The sequence below is a fragment of the Crassostrea angulata genome, chromosome 1, assembly GCF_025612915.1.
Source record: "Crassostrea angulata isolate pt1a10 chromosome 1, ASM2561291v2, whole genome shotgun sequence".
NCBI lineage: Eukaryota > Metazoa > Mollusca > Bivalvia > Ostreida > Ostreidae > Magallana > Magallana angulata.
The window spans coordinates 26165869-26182350 of record NC_069111.1 but is presented as its reverse complement, the minus strand read 5'-3'; the positions used below and the strand labels follow the sequence as shown (position 1 = coordinate 26182350).

Here is a 16482-nt window from a genome sequence, read left to right as displayed (position 1 = left end):
TGAATGTTGGTATATATACGTCTCATTGAACAATAGCATGCGTTACTAACTTCGTTCACCATATTATGTTTACATTTTCGCCTGTCTTTGTCTGTGTTAACATTACGAATCAATTTTGAAGCCTAAAACCCATGGCCAATAACACCATAAAAGAAAGCGACACAACCTGGGCGGTTGCTTTGGCATAACCGATAAACGATATTGGTTGCTACAAAGCATGTGCTACATGAAAAAATTGTTGTTGTTTTAAAGTGTAAATAAATTGGAAATAATATAAATTTAAGTAATAAGAAATCATTCTTTGAATATTATGAGGTCATAATTTCGGTCGGAGCGTGGTCAAATCTATCATAGAACCATTTTAACAAGAGCTTGGACTTTGGGTAGTTGTGTTAAACAGCATTGTGACGTAGGCCTGTCTATTTCAATGTAAGCCACTCAACCATGGCTCTCTGAAATCAACAAGATTTGTCTGGCTTTTGAGCTAAGACTACGCAATCGGTGCATATTTCGCTTGAAACTGTGTCATTTTTAACCTGTTTTGGCGCAAGAAATAGATAGCTACGTCCTACTGAAAGTCCAAGGTCTTGTTAAAATGGTTCTAAAGCCCTTCGGGCTGTATTGGGTTTGACCACGCCCCGACCAAAATTATCACCTCATAATACTCAAAAAATGATTCCTTAGTCCTTAATTAAGCACAAGTCCCGCCAAATTCAGCACCCACAGATTCTACCCTTTACGGCGTCATGCAGTCTCATTAAATGGGGCATGGTCACGATTATGGTCAAAAAACGATTTTTTTTTAAATTTTAATGTTTACAAAACTTTAGAAAGGCATTTTTAATATGTGACAAAAAGTTGAATGTCATTCGTTGAGTTATAAACGAGTTACAGAGCTTACAATTCTTGGCTATGTATAAACAATATGCTTTTATTTACATTTTGAATGTTGAAGTGAAAATTCCAGTTTTAGACCTAAAATGAATGTGTTAAACATTAGGAACTGTTTATTTATGCTTAAAATGAATAAAAGATAGAGAAATCCGATTGAAAAGGTTTTTTTACTGGTATATTGAACATATGTAAATAAAAACATTGCACGAGCCTTGTTTACATGACAAAGAATTGTGAGCCCCGTATCTTGATTATTTAACTCAACGACTGACTTTCAAATTTCTTTAAGTCATAAGAAATGCACTCCTAAAGCATTGTAAATATTAAAAAAAGAAAAATAGAATGTTACCAAAATCATGACCATGCCCAATGGATACCTGGTAAGATCACTGTTAAATACATATATCAGTAAATCACCGGTATTAAAATTAGGAAAACCATTGTTTGTAATTTAGTCAAATATGTAGTACATGTCTTTCTTCAACGTGTGTTTGTTGTGTTATGAATGTGTTTTCAAGGTTTCTATTCTTAGGACCATTTTAACAAGACCTTAATTGGACTTTAATAAGACGTATCTATCTATTTCTTGCGTCAAAACAAGATAAAAATGACGCAGTTTCATGCAAAATATGCACGACTCTGTGACAATAAATTTTAAAAAATTATAATGTTTCATTTTATATTTCGAAGTTAAAAAATTAGGTACTCGGAAGGTAATGGAGTCCTATTAATCCGGATTTCTTACCGCTATGAGTTTTGCATTTAGTTTTTCTTACACATCCTGGCTACTTCCGCAACTGTCTGTGGGGGAAAATGCATAATGATCATTTCATTTCTTTAATTTTCTTGTAGTTTTAAAGAAAATCATTAACTACACATAAACACAGGTATGTAAGATTTAACAGGAAAAGTTTTATTTCAATCGTTTTGATGTTTTTCGAATTTCCTCAAGATGAAATGCCGGCCTATCCTCACTTATAGTTTTGACGTTTTTCGAATTTCCTCGAGATAAATATAATTCATTCACGCTTTACATATAGAGGACCTTTTTTTCAGATACATGGTGCATAGTATTTCACATTTCTGTTCAGTAGTTATATTCAATCAAATTATGGTAATGAAATCATATTTTGGTCATAAATAAAATTCTTAGAAAGAATAATCTTACTGTGACCAGGCTACGCTCAGGTCACAGTAAGAATTCGTCCCATATACATGAACTTGCAATGAAGCAGATGCAAAGCGGATCTGCTTTCATGCCGATTTTAAGCCTGTTAATGATAATCTAATAAAAATAATCTGCTGGGGATAAACACATTTTTATTTATTAAAAATGTTTTTGAACATGCATATGTAGTTAACAGTCTAGTTGGGACTCTGCAAACGGTGTCTTTGGCTCTATCATGCATTGCGGTAAAATGGCGTTTCTAATGTAAACAGCAGTACAACCCTCATTGAATAACAATTTTTTCATTTTATTTTAACAGATGGCATTAAGCATAGAAAAGATGTTGGGGGATGCTCAGATCCTGGTAGCCCGACTTAGAGAACATGATTCTACAGCAGATATACTTATTGCTCATACACAGACACTGCACAAACGGCTAGATGCTATGAAACAGGTATAGATTTTTTAATTATCTTAACAGGTAAAGAGCGATATTGAACATACAGATTCTAAATCAAACTAATGGAATATCATATGAGGACTGCATGAATTATTGAGACATTTATCCCTTGGAAAAATAGATAAACTCTTGAAAATTCACCAGAAAGTTAAACCCGGATAAATGTTACAAATGAGAAAATTTTCCAGTTCACAACATTAGATCATCCCTGGAGCAATGGCAAAATAATCCAGCCTGCCCCTTTTTATTAATGTCAAATGAAAGCTTTCATAATTTCAAAAACTTTTTCTTTAAAAATGTTTTTTAAGTCTTAACCGTTCTGAACATATCTGGGGGAAAAAAAATGTTTAATTAATAACATTTTTACAGTATCAAGATGATATTAACGAACTGAATGAAATAGCAAAGCACCGTCCACGCTCAACCCTGGTGTTGGGTATTGCCCAGGAGAATCGTCAGATTCGAGAGTTGCAGCAAGAGAATCGGGAACTCCGTTTGTCTCTGGAGGAACATCAGCAGGCTCTGGCTTTGATCATGCAGAAATACAGGGAGCAGATAATGAAGTTAATCCAAAGTAACAAACAGGAGAAGACTATTGCACACAGGAAAGAGCAGTCGCAGGTAAAACTCGATTTACAGACAAATAATGAAAGATAATACAGATAACTGTATACACCCCATTGACACTAAAATGAACTTTGGGACTAGATTTTTGGAGAATCAGATACCCCATAATTTTATATTTTGCTCAAGTGAAAGATATATGTTGCTTTCATCCCTGTCAAAGTCCGCGTCAACATTAATTGGAACAAACTGTAGTGACTGTTGCTTGGTTATATGAGTGAAAGATTTTAGTCATCCTAATTTCTTCCCAAATGTGGTTTCAAAGGAAAATGTTTCTTATATAATTTACTGCAATTGTAAATGTCAAATACATACTGCTAATCACAAGCCTTTAATGATACATGTATGCTGACCAAACTTGCTCACAGTACACTATTTGTAGAAATGTTCAACAAAAATGGAATGTAAGTAGTTGGGAATAAAAACTTTCATCACTGCATTGGTCAAACCAATTTCCAGGTGTGGATTGAACAGTGGTATTGCAGTAGTTGTCAATGTTTTCATACAGGAGGCCCATGATAGAAAATCAGAAGCCTGTTGTTATGATTTGTGTTTTCATTATTTCTTCATCACTCATTAGTAGATCAGTTGTACATGTAATACTGATCAACCATCTTGTTGCGCAAACTGGTCCCCTTTAATAGTTTTGATATGCATTGCTTTTCTTTGGATCAGTTTCCTTTTTTTGTGTTTATCTTTCTGTTATTGTTTCAGAGTCTAGAAAAGTTGATCGATAAAATAAGTGAAATGGCAGCGGTAATGCATAAAGCAGTAACCGTGGATGATGAAAACTTTGCCAAAAATAAAGAGAAGTTGGATCAACTGCAGTATGAGAACAATGGTCTCCGAGAAATTCTGGAGGTCTGCACAACAGCCAAGCAGAAAATTCTGGAGAATGTTTCTGTGGACACAGACAATAAAGCAATACAAACCGAGGACTTATCTAGAGTGTCAGACTCAGACGACAATATATCGCTGGACTCCGTAAGCACAGTGGTGGAGCAAGATGACATTGGTCAGGAGACCTAGATACCTGAGTGTCTGTATGTAATCTGACCTTGAAGTGGGTGGACAGCTACCTGTACCACGTCTGTATTTAATCAGGGCAAGCAGTGAGTGGGACAGAGATGTGTGGCTGTGTAGCATAGACCGCCATTTATGTATTAAAGATGTGCTGTATTTTAGGAATACCATGTAATGTGTATATATTAAAAGTATTTATATTTTCTGATTTGTTCTTGTATGATTGCATGTAATACATAATGTATGTACTTTTTCACATTGACTCTGGCCAAAATCATTTTTTTTTCATAGCATTTTCTTCTTTCTTTTTTTTTGCAATATTGAAAAAGGGGGATTCATTTTCAACTTAAATTAAAACATTCAAAATGGCTTTTTCCCTTGGCATATGTTGCAAATAATTTAAAAAAAATGTCTATTTCATTACTGCTATATTTTGAAGTTTTTTGCCTGATCTGAAATTTTGTTTTGGCCTTATATGTACCTTTATATATGGTGTTTATTAGGCTAGCTTTATTGCAATAAACATGGTAAATTTGTATAGTTTGTTTTTATCATTTTGAATTTTTAATTTTTTTTTTAAAATCTCTTAAGACATTCATACAAGCATTCAAACACAGTATATAGTTATTTAAACACTATTTTGTTTTCTTAGGGATTCATGCGGGATATGAAGGTGGCGACATTGCAGAAAAAATAAAATCCATGTTAGTGGGTTATGTAAATTTTTTCTGCAATGATCGATACCTTCATAACCCTTATGAATCATCAAAAAAAGAATTTTATTGTTTATACATGTATTTACATTTTGCTTGATTGTCTGAAGTAATTACGACAGTTAGTAAATATTCTAACTAGTGTTACATTGAAGCATAGGGAACTTCTCAAGAGTGATTTTTCCTCAGAGCTCTAGAATTTTAAGGGTGATTTTCCCCTGAGAATTCATTGTATAAGTTTAACTCTGTTGCTCGCTGAATTAAATGGGGGATAACCCCATATAATTTCAGTTCTTTATTTATTTTTATTAACCGGGTTTTCCAATGGAAAAATCCGGTTTTTAAAATGGTGAAAATGGCGGGCGGGCGGCTGCCAAAAGGGTACCCTCATTGTACGGATAACTCCTCCTACAGTTTTCAAGATAGGAAGTTGTTCTTTTGCAGATCAATTGTACATATATCAGAGGTGTGTATATTGGTAGGATTTTGTTTTCTGATTATTTATGAAAAAAATACCAGCTTTTGAACTTAGTCATTTTTTGGCAAAATATTGCATACAGGGTACCCTCATTGTATGGATAATTCCTCCTACAGTTTTCAAGATAGGAAGTTGTTCTTTTGCAGATCAATTGTACATATATCAGAGGTGTGTATATAAGTAGGATTTTGTTTTCTGATTATTTATGAAAAAAATACCAGCTGTTGAACTTAGTCATTTTTTGGCAAAATATTGCATACAGATTACCCTCATTGTACGGATAACTCCTCCTACAGTTTTCAAGATAGGAAGTTGTTCTTTTGCAGATCAATTATACATGTATCAGAGGTGTGCATATTGCTAGGATTTGATTTCTGATTATTTATGAAAAAAATACCAGCTGTTGAACTTAGTCATTTTTTGGCAAAATATTGCATATAGGGTACCCTTTCACCTTATCCATTTCACTGGATACGGGTTGACATGGATTATGGATACAGTTCACATAAAAGAAAACCCGGTTTGCTGGCACATTGACAGCTTTTCACTTGTTTTAAACTTGAAGTATTGTCTGAAATGAATTATCCCAAGTTGTCCCCCTTTAATTGTGTTATATTAGCAAGTCGATCTCATCGTTTATGCGTTTTTCTTTTCCGTCGTGTTTTTGCACAAGTGAAATCTTCAACGCATTGTTTTGGATTTGTTAGATTTATTCAAACGAATAAATTTGTTAACTTTCTGAATTTGTGTCTTATCACATAAGACTTCAGTCATGGTCAGTGCGAGGGGCAGAGTAAATGTATTATAGCTAATTAGGTCAGTTTAAGTTATGTTTTATTATGGGTCATTTAAGTTTCCTTGCTGATGGGAGATAATCAGATGGTGGCAGCGAACAGGTCAGCTGCTGTCTTATGTGGTGCATTTCCAAAGCTTTGGGTGTTTATATTTACCTCACATTGAACAAGGCGGTCCTGTATTTTGTTTTTTTTCCTTGCTGCTTCATACTTTATTCTGTTGTCACAAGTTGTTGACATTCTAGCAATTGATTTCTCTGTTTTATTTGTTTATTCCATAATAACTAATCTCCATGGTCATAGAAATCCATTATTATAGTGCAATAATTTAGTTGTTTGTATTTACTGTTTCCATTATGATTTTCATCAACTTTTGTCTTTTTTATTCAAATATTTACAGAAATATTTTTAGAAGGTCTGCATTCACTGCATTTTAAATATTCTTTTCTTTAAAGAAAGAATATGCCATCTATAGTTGTAGTTGATAACAATTATTTCTTCAGTGAAGAGATACTTTTGTTCCAATGTTCTCCGATGCACGTGATTGTATAGCTGTTGTATTAACATGTTCTGTTTTCTAATGTGGTGATCAAAGGTATCAAAAATATACTGCTAGCATGTACAGGTATGTTTCATATTGATACATAGGCAGTTTTTAGCTCACCTGATGTGATGCAGGTGATGAAGGTATATTGCTACATAAGTAAGGAAAGTTTACTGTAGATCTAGAAAATTTGAAGTCATCACGTTCATCATAAAGTTTTGTTGTTAAGATACCATCAATGTCCCTTTCCAGTAAAATATCCAAATATGAAACAGATGACGCAAACTCAGTGGTATCTTTAATTTCAAGTTCACTGGGATTTATCGAGTCGACATACATATAGGTATGGAAGTAACAATTGTTGATTGATAATACGTCGTCGATATTCCGGATTGTTGAGTTGAAGGCCACAGCGAGTGTTTTATTTTTTTCACGTACAAGTTTTTGAATAAATTCTGCTTCATATGCATACAAAAAGAGGTCTTTTAACAATGGGGCGCTATTGGTGCCCGTATATTTCCAACAGATTGTTTGAAGACCTGATTTCCAAAAACTACATACTATAAAATGACCGATGACAAGGCAAGTAAATTTATGTGATCCATCTTTATTTATTTATCATTTAAATGATGGCATTTTTGGGAGTTGATTTTAATCAACTCTCCTATGCAGTTACTCTGGCAAACCGAAAGCTAGTGAAACAGTGTATGGACCTAAGCACAAATCATCACCGCTGACAAGACTTAGCTCTTGAAAATAATAGAAAAATTCGATGTAATGTATGCTGAAGCATTGTTTGTTTTTCAAGGAAACTTATCTATACACACTTTGAAAATAGTAAGATTTTACATAATACGAACAATTTAGATATTTTTGTAGTGTCATGTGTTCCTACGCCAGAGTTTAATAAAGTCTCGTTCAACCAGACGCTCGGCTGTCTCCGTAAATCTCCGACAAGCAGAGAGGCTCTCTTGCCTGTCGGAGATTAGCGGAGACAGCCGAGCGTCTGGTTGAACGAGACTAGAGTTTGATATCAATAGTGCTTGGATCCATACGATTTTTAGAATTGTTTCGATTACTAATACATAGTTTGAAATCTATCTTTAAATATTACACAACATGATTCATATGGGGTTTTCTCGAAATTCTTGTTGGAAAAGTCTAAAAATTCAAGAATACAAAAAACAAGATAAGTTGATTTTAAGATACTAGTAAATGATAATCGATAAAATCAACTCCAGTCAGTACTTCAGTACTTTGATTATAAATGATGTCAAACTCAAATTCTCAATGAAGACGACCAGACTTTTTCTTCTTCCTAACGTACTAGCGTATCCCGCATGAATAACCAGAAGAAAGCATTTTATTTCTTAATAAACATCAAGTTTTAAGATTTCTTCAATATTATATTAGATAAATCAATGTTTTTTATTGTGCGTGTTAATAGTTGTAAATATTATAAATAATAAAACAAACCTCATACGAGTATTGGTATTAAACACGTATGGTGCCATTACTTACTATATATATGTCATTTATCATAGACAGACACATGGCTTAGAGAAGATGACTATACATGTATACATATAATTATGATATACAGGTAATTATAATTGCTTGCTTATGAATTTTACATACTAGTACTCATGGGTGCTTAAAAGCAAACAATTTAGTCAGTCTTGAAAATGCATTGCGATAAGAACTCCCATAATTATGATTATTCGTATTTATATATATAAACAACAAGCTTCATAATATTATGTAATAAAGTAATTGGATTTCTTTATTTTTCTAAACAAATTAACGAAACAGTGCATTCAATAAACAAATTGTCAGAAGCTTCATGCTGTATCGCAGTGAAAAATTTTGCATTGGTAATCTTCAAACAATTTACAAGAAATAACGAAAAGAACACAAAACAATCCACACGAAACATCAAAGTACATGTACAAGAATTAGCCATTCCAGCGGATATTATTGAAAAAATTCCTATTGAATTGCCCATCGGTGTTAAAGCCGGGGAACAGTCTATTTCTGTCGATTCTCTGACGCGGATTTTCTGTCGTTACCTGAGGCCTAGGCCGAGGCGTAGGTCTTTGCTGCGGACGTCTATTAAGGCCTCTACCGACTAATGTAGCTGCAGTGTTACTACCCGAAATTTCCCGCCGAAGAGCAAAATCCTCTCCTACTTTGAAATTGTTGTTTAACAAATTTCTTTGCCGTCGGAGGTTTTCCAATTTAGCTGCCCTTAGACGCGCAAGCCTTCTTCGAATCTCAGAAAATTGTGCAGGTGTTAATTTTGGTCTAGATGTAGTGATGGCTAAGTTCGTTGGAGTTTTCATTGTTGACAGTATAAAATCGTCAGATATGCTTTTAATTTTGATTTTGTCTTGATTAAGATCCTCTAGTTTACTGAACAGAGTAGCCTGAAATGAATGACTTGGCGTTGGTTGTAGAAATATTGAAGAGTGGGTGACTGGTCGTGTATCAATGGTCAAGTAGACAATGGGTTCGTGAGTAACAGTGTATACGGATGGGATCTGATCATGTGCCTTTGAATTAGATTTTAAGTGAAGAGGATCGATGGACGTGCTTGGATGCAGAAGAATTGGTTCCTCGAAATCAGTTTGTAAAGTAGGTTCAGTTTTCTGCGTCATAACTGTCGATAAATCGTTGCTCAAAAGAATAGATTTGGTTGGTTGTATGTCGAGAGCATCCCACTGAAGATGTGTTCCGAAAACTCCAATCTCCTCGCTTTGAACTGGTTCTACTAGTGATTTATCTAACGATGAACTCAATGATAATGACGGATGCACTGCTTCTCTAATGGACACAATCAAATTTTGATCTGGAAAAGTGACAGAGTTCATTATGTTTGGAAACACTTGTGTACCTACTAAAAACGTATCATTCACTTTTCCTTTATCATTGTCAGAAGTGCGATTACTTTTACGCAGAAAAAGAGAAGACGAGTCCGGGTCCTGTGTTTTTGTTCTGTTTATATCTAAGTCCATTGAAATCTTTGAGGAGTCACTGGTTTGTTCTTCGTGAACAAAGCTTTCTGTTGTGTTTATAATCGGTGTACTTGATGTTTGCTTGTTTGAAACATGTTCAACTTCATATGATGCTTGAATAGCCAAACTCTTGTCTAAAATTTCGGAAGGGTTAAGGAGCAAATGTGTCGTCAGTTCTGACGCTATGATTGGCGAGGACAAAGGTTCCAAAGGTTCATATGTTGAAGAAGGAACAAAAGTGGTATAAAATGACGGTTGAATTTCAGAGTGTTGAGCCTTGTTCAAATGTTCTGAATACTTTCTGAATGGCAAGTTAGAGCCCAGAACCAAATCTATATCATCGTTTGTTGTATCATAATTATCTGGAAAATAAAAACTTTGGGAAACTTCAGAATGTTGAGCAAGCCTGCTACTGGTAGTCCGCGAGACAGACAGAGACGGAATGACTGAAGTTTTCTGAGCATGTGACAATTCTTTTAAGGGCGATTTTTGTACAGAGGAGAGGGCATTTATCACATTAGAGCTTTTGGTTATACGGTTTGAAGGCCCCGTTTCTGTTGATAACTCGATAGAATTTGTGATAACCTTTTCCCATCCGGCATCATTCAGTGAGTGATTATTGTCAAGGTTCAATGACGACGAATCAGCAAGGGATGATGGATCAGACATTACAGGAAAGTACATTAAAGTGGGGTCTGCAAGTTTCTGTTCAGGGAACGACAGCTGCCTTGGGAAAACGACATCATCTATAATCAAACCTATTTTAGAGCTGTGTAAACTAAAAGATTCTTCAGCGATGTTCATGCGCGATGATGAAAAAGTATCCTTCGAAAATGAAGTTTCTATGAAATGTGATGGCAGATCACTTCTCCTTGAGGTTATCAGTTCATCAGTGTATGCGGTTTTCTCATAAGCTGACCTTGTTCGAGAACTTTTCAAAGAATTCTGCATCGGTGTCGAAGTTTGTTTGTATTCTGTATTAAAAGATGACAATAACTGCGTTGGTACAATATTCACAACAGAGGTCATTATGTTATCCTCAACTAATGGGCTTTGTAATATTGCTGATGTCTTCAAGTCAATATCTGAGAGTTGTTTTATGTTTGAATTATCCATTGAAAAGGTTCCAGAAAGCATTTTTATCGTAGTTTGCGAACTATTGCTTCTAAAAATTGAATAAGGAAGAGCAGTGTTTTCAGTTATAATGGTTGGGGTTGATGTAACAGCTGAATAACTCTCCGCACTAAACATATTTGTCACGCCAGATTCCAAAGATTCTTCTTGTTTTGATACAGGGATGACTATCTCTCGCGATTCTGTTGACAACCCACTTTGCTCATGAATGCGACTTGATCTAGTTGTTAATCCATCCAATCTCGGCATTACCGTCCTGAGAAGCGAGTCATTCGTTGGAACAGCCGAGGAATATAGTGCCTCGCTCTCACCGGAGTTTTTACCAAGTGTGGCATTTTCTGTTATGTTCGCTTCGTTGATGATACTGGTAGTTTCAAATGTTGTATTTTTTGTAGACACGCTCTCCAGTCCATCGAAATCAAAATGAGAGTCTTTTGTAAGTGTCAATTCTGGTGCTATAGTTTTCTTTGAAAAATGCGCAGGGGCAAAACTCAAACCATGCATCCCATGATGTTCGTCAGGATTTGAACTGTGGGCGCTATGGTCATGCACAGGATATTCTGTTTTTGTGGTCGTTTGCTCTCTAGTACCAAAATTCCACAAAAAATCTTGATATAAATCCTGCAGGGAAGAAAGTTGCGTTGAATTCGACGTGTTTGTTGGAGATTCGATACCGGCATTGTCTACATGTTTGGTTGCTTTAAGAAATGTGGTTGTTAAAGACGTAGGGGTAGTAGAAACAAGTAGTTTGTTATCGGTTTGTTTTGTGTGCATTGGTTCATTTGGTTTCAGTCCATCAAAGTTAAAATTTTGAAACAAATCATCTAGAGATGGTATGGTTTCAGTGGTAAGATACTGGGTGAGAGGGGAAGTTGATGTGGGATTATCAGTTTGTTTTGAGTGCATTAGTTCATTTGGTTTCAGTCCATCAAAGTTTTGAAACAAATCATCTAGAGATGGTATGGCTTCAGTGGTAGAATACTGGGTGAGAGGGGAAGTCAGTGTGGGATTACTTCTAAAGTTTGCATCATTTTTATCACGAGGTGTTGCAACGTCTTTAAAATCAGACACCACAGGCGTCTTCGTAACACCTAAATCGTCGTACATCTGTATGCTCCTATTTTGAATGTTTGCATGTGTAGTCACATCTTTGCCAAGAAACTGCAATCCGTTTAAATCTAGATTGTCACTAGAGCCCAGAGACAGTCCAAAATAATCCATGTTTATTTCTGGTGAATATTGTCGTGTTTTACCGTGGCTTGTCTCCATTGTAGTAGAATTATTGGTTACAGACGCGTCATGTTCCGCGTGCTTTGATTCTGCATTAGATTGTGTACTCCCTAAAATGGGATTTTCTGTTACACCAAACCCCTGAAAGTCTTGAATCAGATCTTTTATCGTTTTGTTGAAATGAGACAAAAACGATAAATCATCCATACTTGTGTGGTCCGGAAGTGGGTTTGTCGATCTCAATGTCTCAGTCGTCGATCTCAATGTCTCAGTCGTTGATCTCAACGTCTCAGTCGTCGATCTCAATGTCTCAGTCGAATGAGTTGTGATAGGTAGTAACGTTGATCCCGGGGGTATTTCAGCTGTTGTTGTAGATGTTCTCGGTCCTCTGTCTGTTGTCTCAGTAATGGTTGACCCGCCTTCTGTAACATTCAATAATCTCGCCGTGGTAGTCGGTAAAGCTTCCATTCCCTCCAATTCTTCATCTTTCTGGGTAACGACCTCGCTAGTAGTGGGTGCCGGAGTGACACTAGAAGACGACTTGGTTGTGTTGAGTATTATTTGAACGGTGGTGGATATTTGGTTGTCTTTCTTGTAAATGCTAATGTCGTCGGAGTTGGAAACCACACCGAGACCAAAGTCTAAGTCTTTTATGTTTGTTAACACGTTCTGTTTTATCTTTTCCATTTCTTCGTTCATTAACTTGTCTGTAGCTGGAATTTTGAAGTCAACTTTCATATGTCCATCCCTTGAAAGAAAAAAAAACCCCACGAATTAGTCAGAAACCTACTTTCTCTCTCTCTCTCTCTCTCTCTCTCTCTCTCTCTCTCTCTCTCTCTCTCTCTCTCTCTCTCTCAAATATAAATTGTCATATTATTGGCATGTTATTATAAATCTTTTTAATTTTCAAATTACTAATTAAATTTTCTATGCCCGTGTTCCATGAAAATTACAAGATAATACCTCAATGATATAACAAATTTTCGAAACATTTAGCTATTACAATGTAACATCAAGTTGAGATGCTCGTTGTTAACGTAGCTGTTGGGGTTTATACTGCCAGTCAATGTTCGCTATATAATAAATGTTAGTTAGATCGTTTGTAAACACTTACTGAATCAACAGAGACACCGAACAGTCGAGGACAGGCTTATTCTCGTTAGCATCCAGTTTAAACATATCTTTCATCTGCGTTAAAATAAAGGTAGTGAAAATAAATATATAAAATAACTGATCGATGATATGGTATGCATTATATCTTTATGTAATCACGCAAAATGTAATAAACCCGATTATTACATTTTGCACTGATTCCGACACGAAATGTAATAATACAAAGTGTAATAACATATAGTTGGTTTATTACATTTTGCGTTGTTATTACATTTCGCATTTCTAAAATGGTAATAACAAGTTACATGTTGATGCATCTGACAGTAAAGTCACAGTTGAGATACTTTTTCTTCTGTAAAACTTACCATACTGCATAATTCTTGCGATAAAAACTTCTCTTTCTGTATCAGGAATCTGTCAGAAAACGTCTTGTCTTCAACTGGATGAAAGATACATAGAACAAAGTTGTTTAAAATACTAAGTCTTACTTAGTATTAAATTCCAAAGAAACAAATTCAATGGGAGAATACTTGCCAACATATACCTACTTTTTGAGAACCTTTGTGATGAACCATGCGGTTGGGACACTACAAATTTTTGAGAAAAATGATTAAAAACCAACCCAAAGATTAAAAAATAACTTGCTCTTTTTTTCTTTCCGATAAAAATAGAATTATCCTATGCTTCGATAGAAAATATTATATTAATTTTACTCAACTTAATACCAATCACAACGTAATAATTTTATTTGGAATGTTGCTGTTACAACTTATTGGGAACAGACTTATCATGATGTCTACCATCTCCTCATGTTATACAGGTTTAGTATCCTCGTGGCTTTAAATTGAGTATTTTTCTACTACATGTACGTTAATGTATGCAAATCATAATTAGTGGTCAAAGTTCAATTTTCAGAAGATACGCCTAGCCTCCTCCAAAAGTTTAAAAACTTTCACAACACGATGTTATCACATTTCTAGTGTACCTTGACCTTTGACCCTCACCTTTATTGCAATTATTGCAAGTTGTTTCGTTGCGTTAAGCTTAGTCGTTTTCATATTTTTGACTTTTCGCGAAATCGCGAAATAAGGACAGTAATTCTTAACAGGACTGCGGTTTTTAAAAAAGGGTTTTTTGTCTATTGTAGATTTGCATCTATTTGCAATTTACCGAGAACATCCGTGAAGGCCAACTTCTGGGGCCTTTCAGACATAGCTCGGGAAAACACCGTGTTTTCCGCCGGAGCTCTGCTGGAAACGGAAAGGTCCGAGAAGTTGCGATTGCGTGAAGGTTTCATACATGCAAGTTTCACAGCTTTTGATTAGTAGCGATAGCAAAGTTTCAGCCGTACGTGTCAATAGTTTTAAAACTTGTTGTGTTTCCAAGACGCAGGGCTAACTATGGCTTTATAATTTCACGAAAGCAGAACAGCGTAAATGAAAGCTCCTCGATGCACAAAAATGTCACTTATGTAATATTAATGATAAACAGAACAAAAGGTATCTCTACTGTGGTGTTAAGACCTTATAATGCACAAAAAGGTAATATAAAAAGAGTAGACCTTCATATTAAAACTTTTTATGACGATTAATTCCAGACAAATAATAAATTAATGAAATGCCTTAATCAAAGAGATATATATCCATATATCAAATGATGGCCCGACAATAGGTGTGAGGCTAAATAAGTGCCGATCAGTTTCACTAAATTCCATTATTCCCTAATTTAATATCTGATATATCAAAGACTTTAAGAACATAAATAGTCTTCCGGAATTGAGTTGCGTTATGATATTTGGAAGATATAACGATCATCCACTATCATGTACAACATAATTGACGAAGCAATAAAACATTAAGGTGGTATCGGCATTATTGATATACATATATTTACACACATTTTGGGGTTTTGAGCTGAAAATAACGTTGTTTACACTTGAGAAACATGCCACAAAAATTCCTATCATAAAGCGGGAGACAATTGTCGTTTCATTGCCGTAAATAAAAATGTCGATGACTGTCCGTGATTGAACAGGGATAATCAATGATTATAATGGGAGATTAATTGGTCACATGAATGTTTTCCCTCCGGCAATGCTAATGACTAACATATACCATTTATGTAAAGAATGATATATAAAAATAACCAAGGTTTTAGTGATTTGGTAATTTTTAGATAAAAAAAAAACAAAACTCAAAGCACAAGAATGATTGTAAGGGAATCGCCTTATAATGAATAAATAATCTCTGGTCTTATCCATGTGTTGTATATTTAATTTCAACTCTTTAAAGTTTGTTTATCCATATATAAGTGTTGTATGTAAACAAAAAAAGATTGGTTATACATGTATATAGGTTCCTCACACATATATTAGCTATGATTTACGCTTTATACACAATATAACAACACATGTACTCACAAAGCACTGCAAGAGTCACTGCAACCGCCACAATTCCCGCCAAACTGAAGAGTAACACCGTTCCAAGAAACATTCTGATGTTGGCGTAATTGCAAACACTAGAACCGTTTGCGCCTTCCCTGCCAGCATTCTGCATGGAGTACTGACTGACACTTCTACCCCTGCCGATGTCGTCCGGGTGGAGATAAAATTTATAAAACGGTTCGGAGGTGGGAGGTTCCTGGAATGTCGTCTCATAACGACCATTCTCGTGAACATCGGACTCAACTCCGTTATCCAAGTGAAAGAGGGCAGTCAAACGAGGCCACTTCAAAAACAGTTGTAATATGAAATCCTTCTATATATTTTGCACACCTCATTAATATATAAGTATGAAAAATTGTAAACTAAAAGAAAGTTGATAAGTTGTATCAAAATAACGGTAAAATCGTACTGTATAATTGAAGAAATATTTAAAGCACAATAAATTTAATAATCATAAAACAAACAAAAAATCTTTACCTTTTCACTATATCGACTGGTCCAAGTCATTATGAAAACATGAATTATCAATTAAAAGAGTAGATCGCTCCTCACTGAATGCTAGGAATGGGTCCGTACAGTGTTCTGCCATCTAATGCCAGCTGACCAGGGTCACACTTCAAGTTGACAGTCGACTGCTGTTTTATGTTCTCGATGATAGACCATGATGGACTTCGTAAAATGCACGTGTAGTGACGACGTCTCAATATACAAATCGCCACAAATATATTGAAAAGAAATGTACTGAGACATTTAGGGGGTCGACAGCGGAATAATAAGCGTCCAGAAGGAGTCCTAACTTGGCGTAAATGACATTGCTTTTTTACATATGGAAAGAAACAAAATTAGAACT

General features: G+C 35.2%; 2 protein-coding genes across 2 annotated transcripts; one reads left to right on the top strand and one right to left on the bottom strand.

The window, feature by feature from the left end:
- The first annotated feature begins 1655 nt into the window (after window positions 1–1655).
- On the top strand, window positions 1656–4705 carry LOC128185779 (FGFR1 oncogene partner 2 homolog). The gene is made up of 4 exons (XM_052855445.1): window positions 1656–1781; window positions 2382–2516; window positions 2892–3143; window positions 3861–4705. The coding sequence occupies exons 2-4, from the start codon at window positions 2382–2384 to the stop codon at window positions 4173–4175; spliced, it is 702 nt and encodes a 233-aa protein (XP_052711405.1). The 5' UTR covers window positions 1656–1781; the 3' UTR covers window positions 4176–4705.
- A 3750-nt stretch (window positions 4706–8455) lies between these two features.
- On the bottom strand, window positions 8456–16226 carry LOC128171965 (uncharacterized). Its single transcript, XM_052837768.1, has 6 exons — window positions 16110–16226; window positions 15609–15915; window positions 13738–13776; window positions 13555–13628; window positions 13191–13264; window positions 8456–12824 (listed from the first exon to the last, which is right to left on the bottom strand). Exons 1-6 carry the CDS (start codon window positions 16137–16139, stop codon window positions 8654–8656), a joined length of 4695 nt encoding a protein of 1564 aa, XP_052693728.1. The 5' UTR covers window positions 16140–16226; the 3' UTR covers window positions 8456–8653.
- Window positions 16227–16482: the final 256 nt, after the last annotated feature.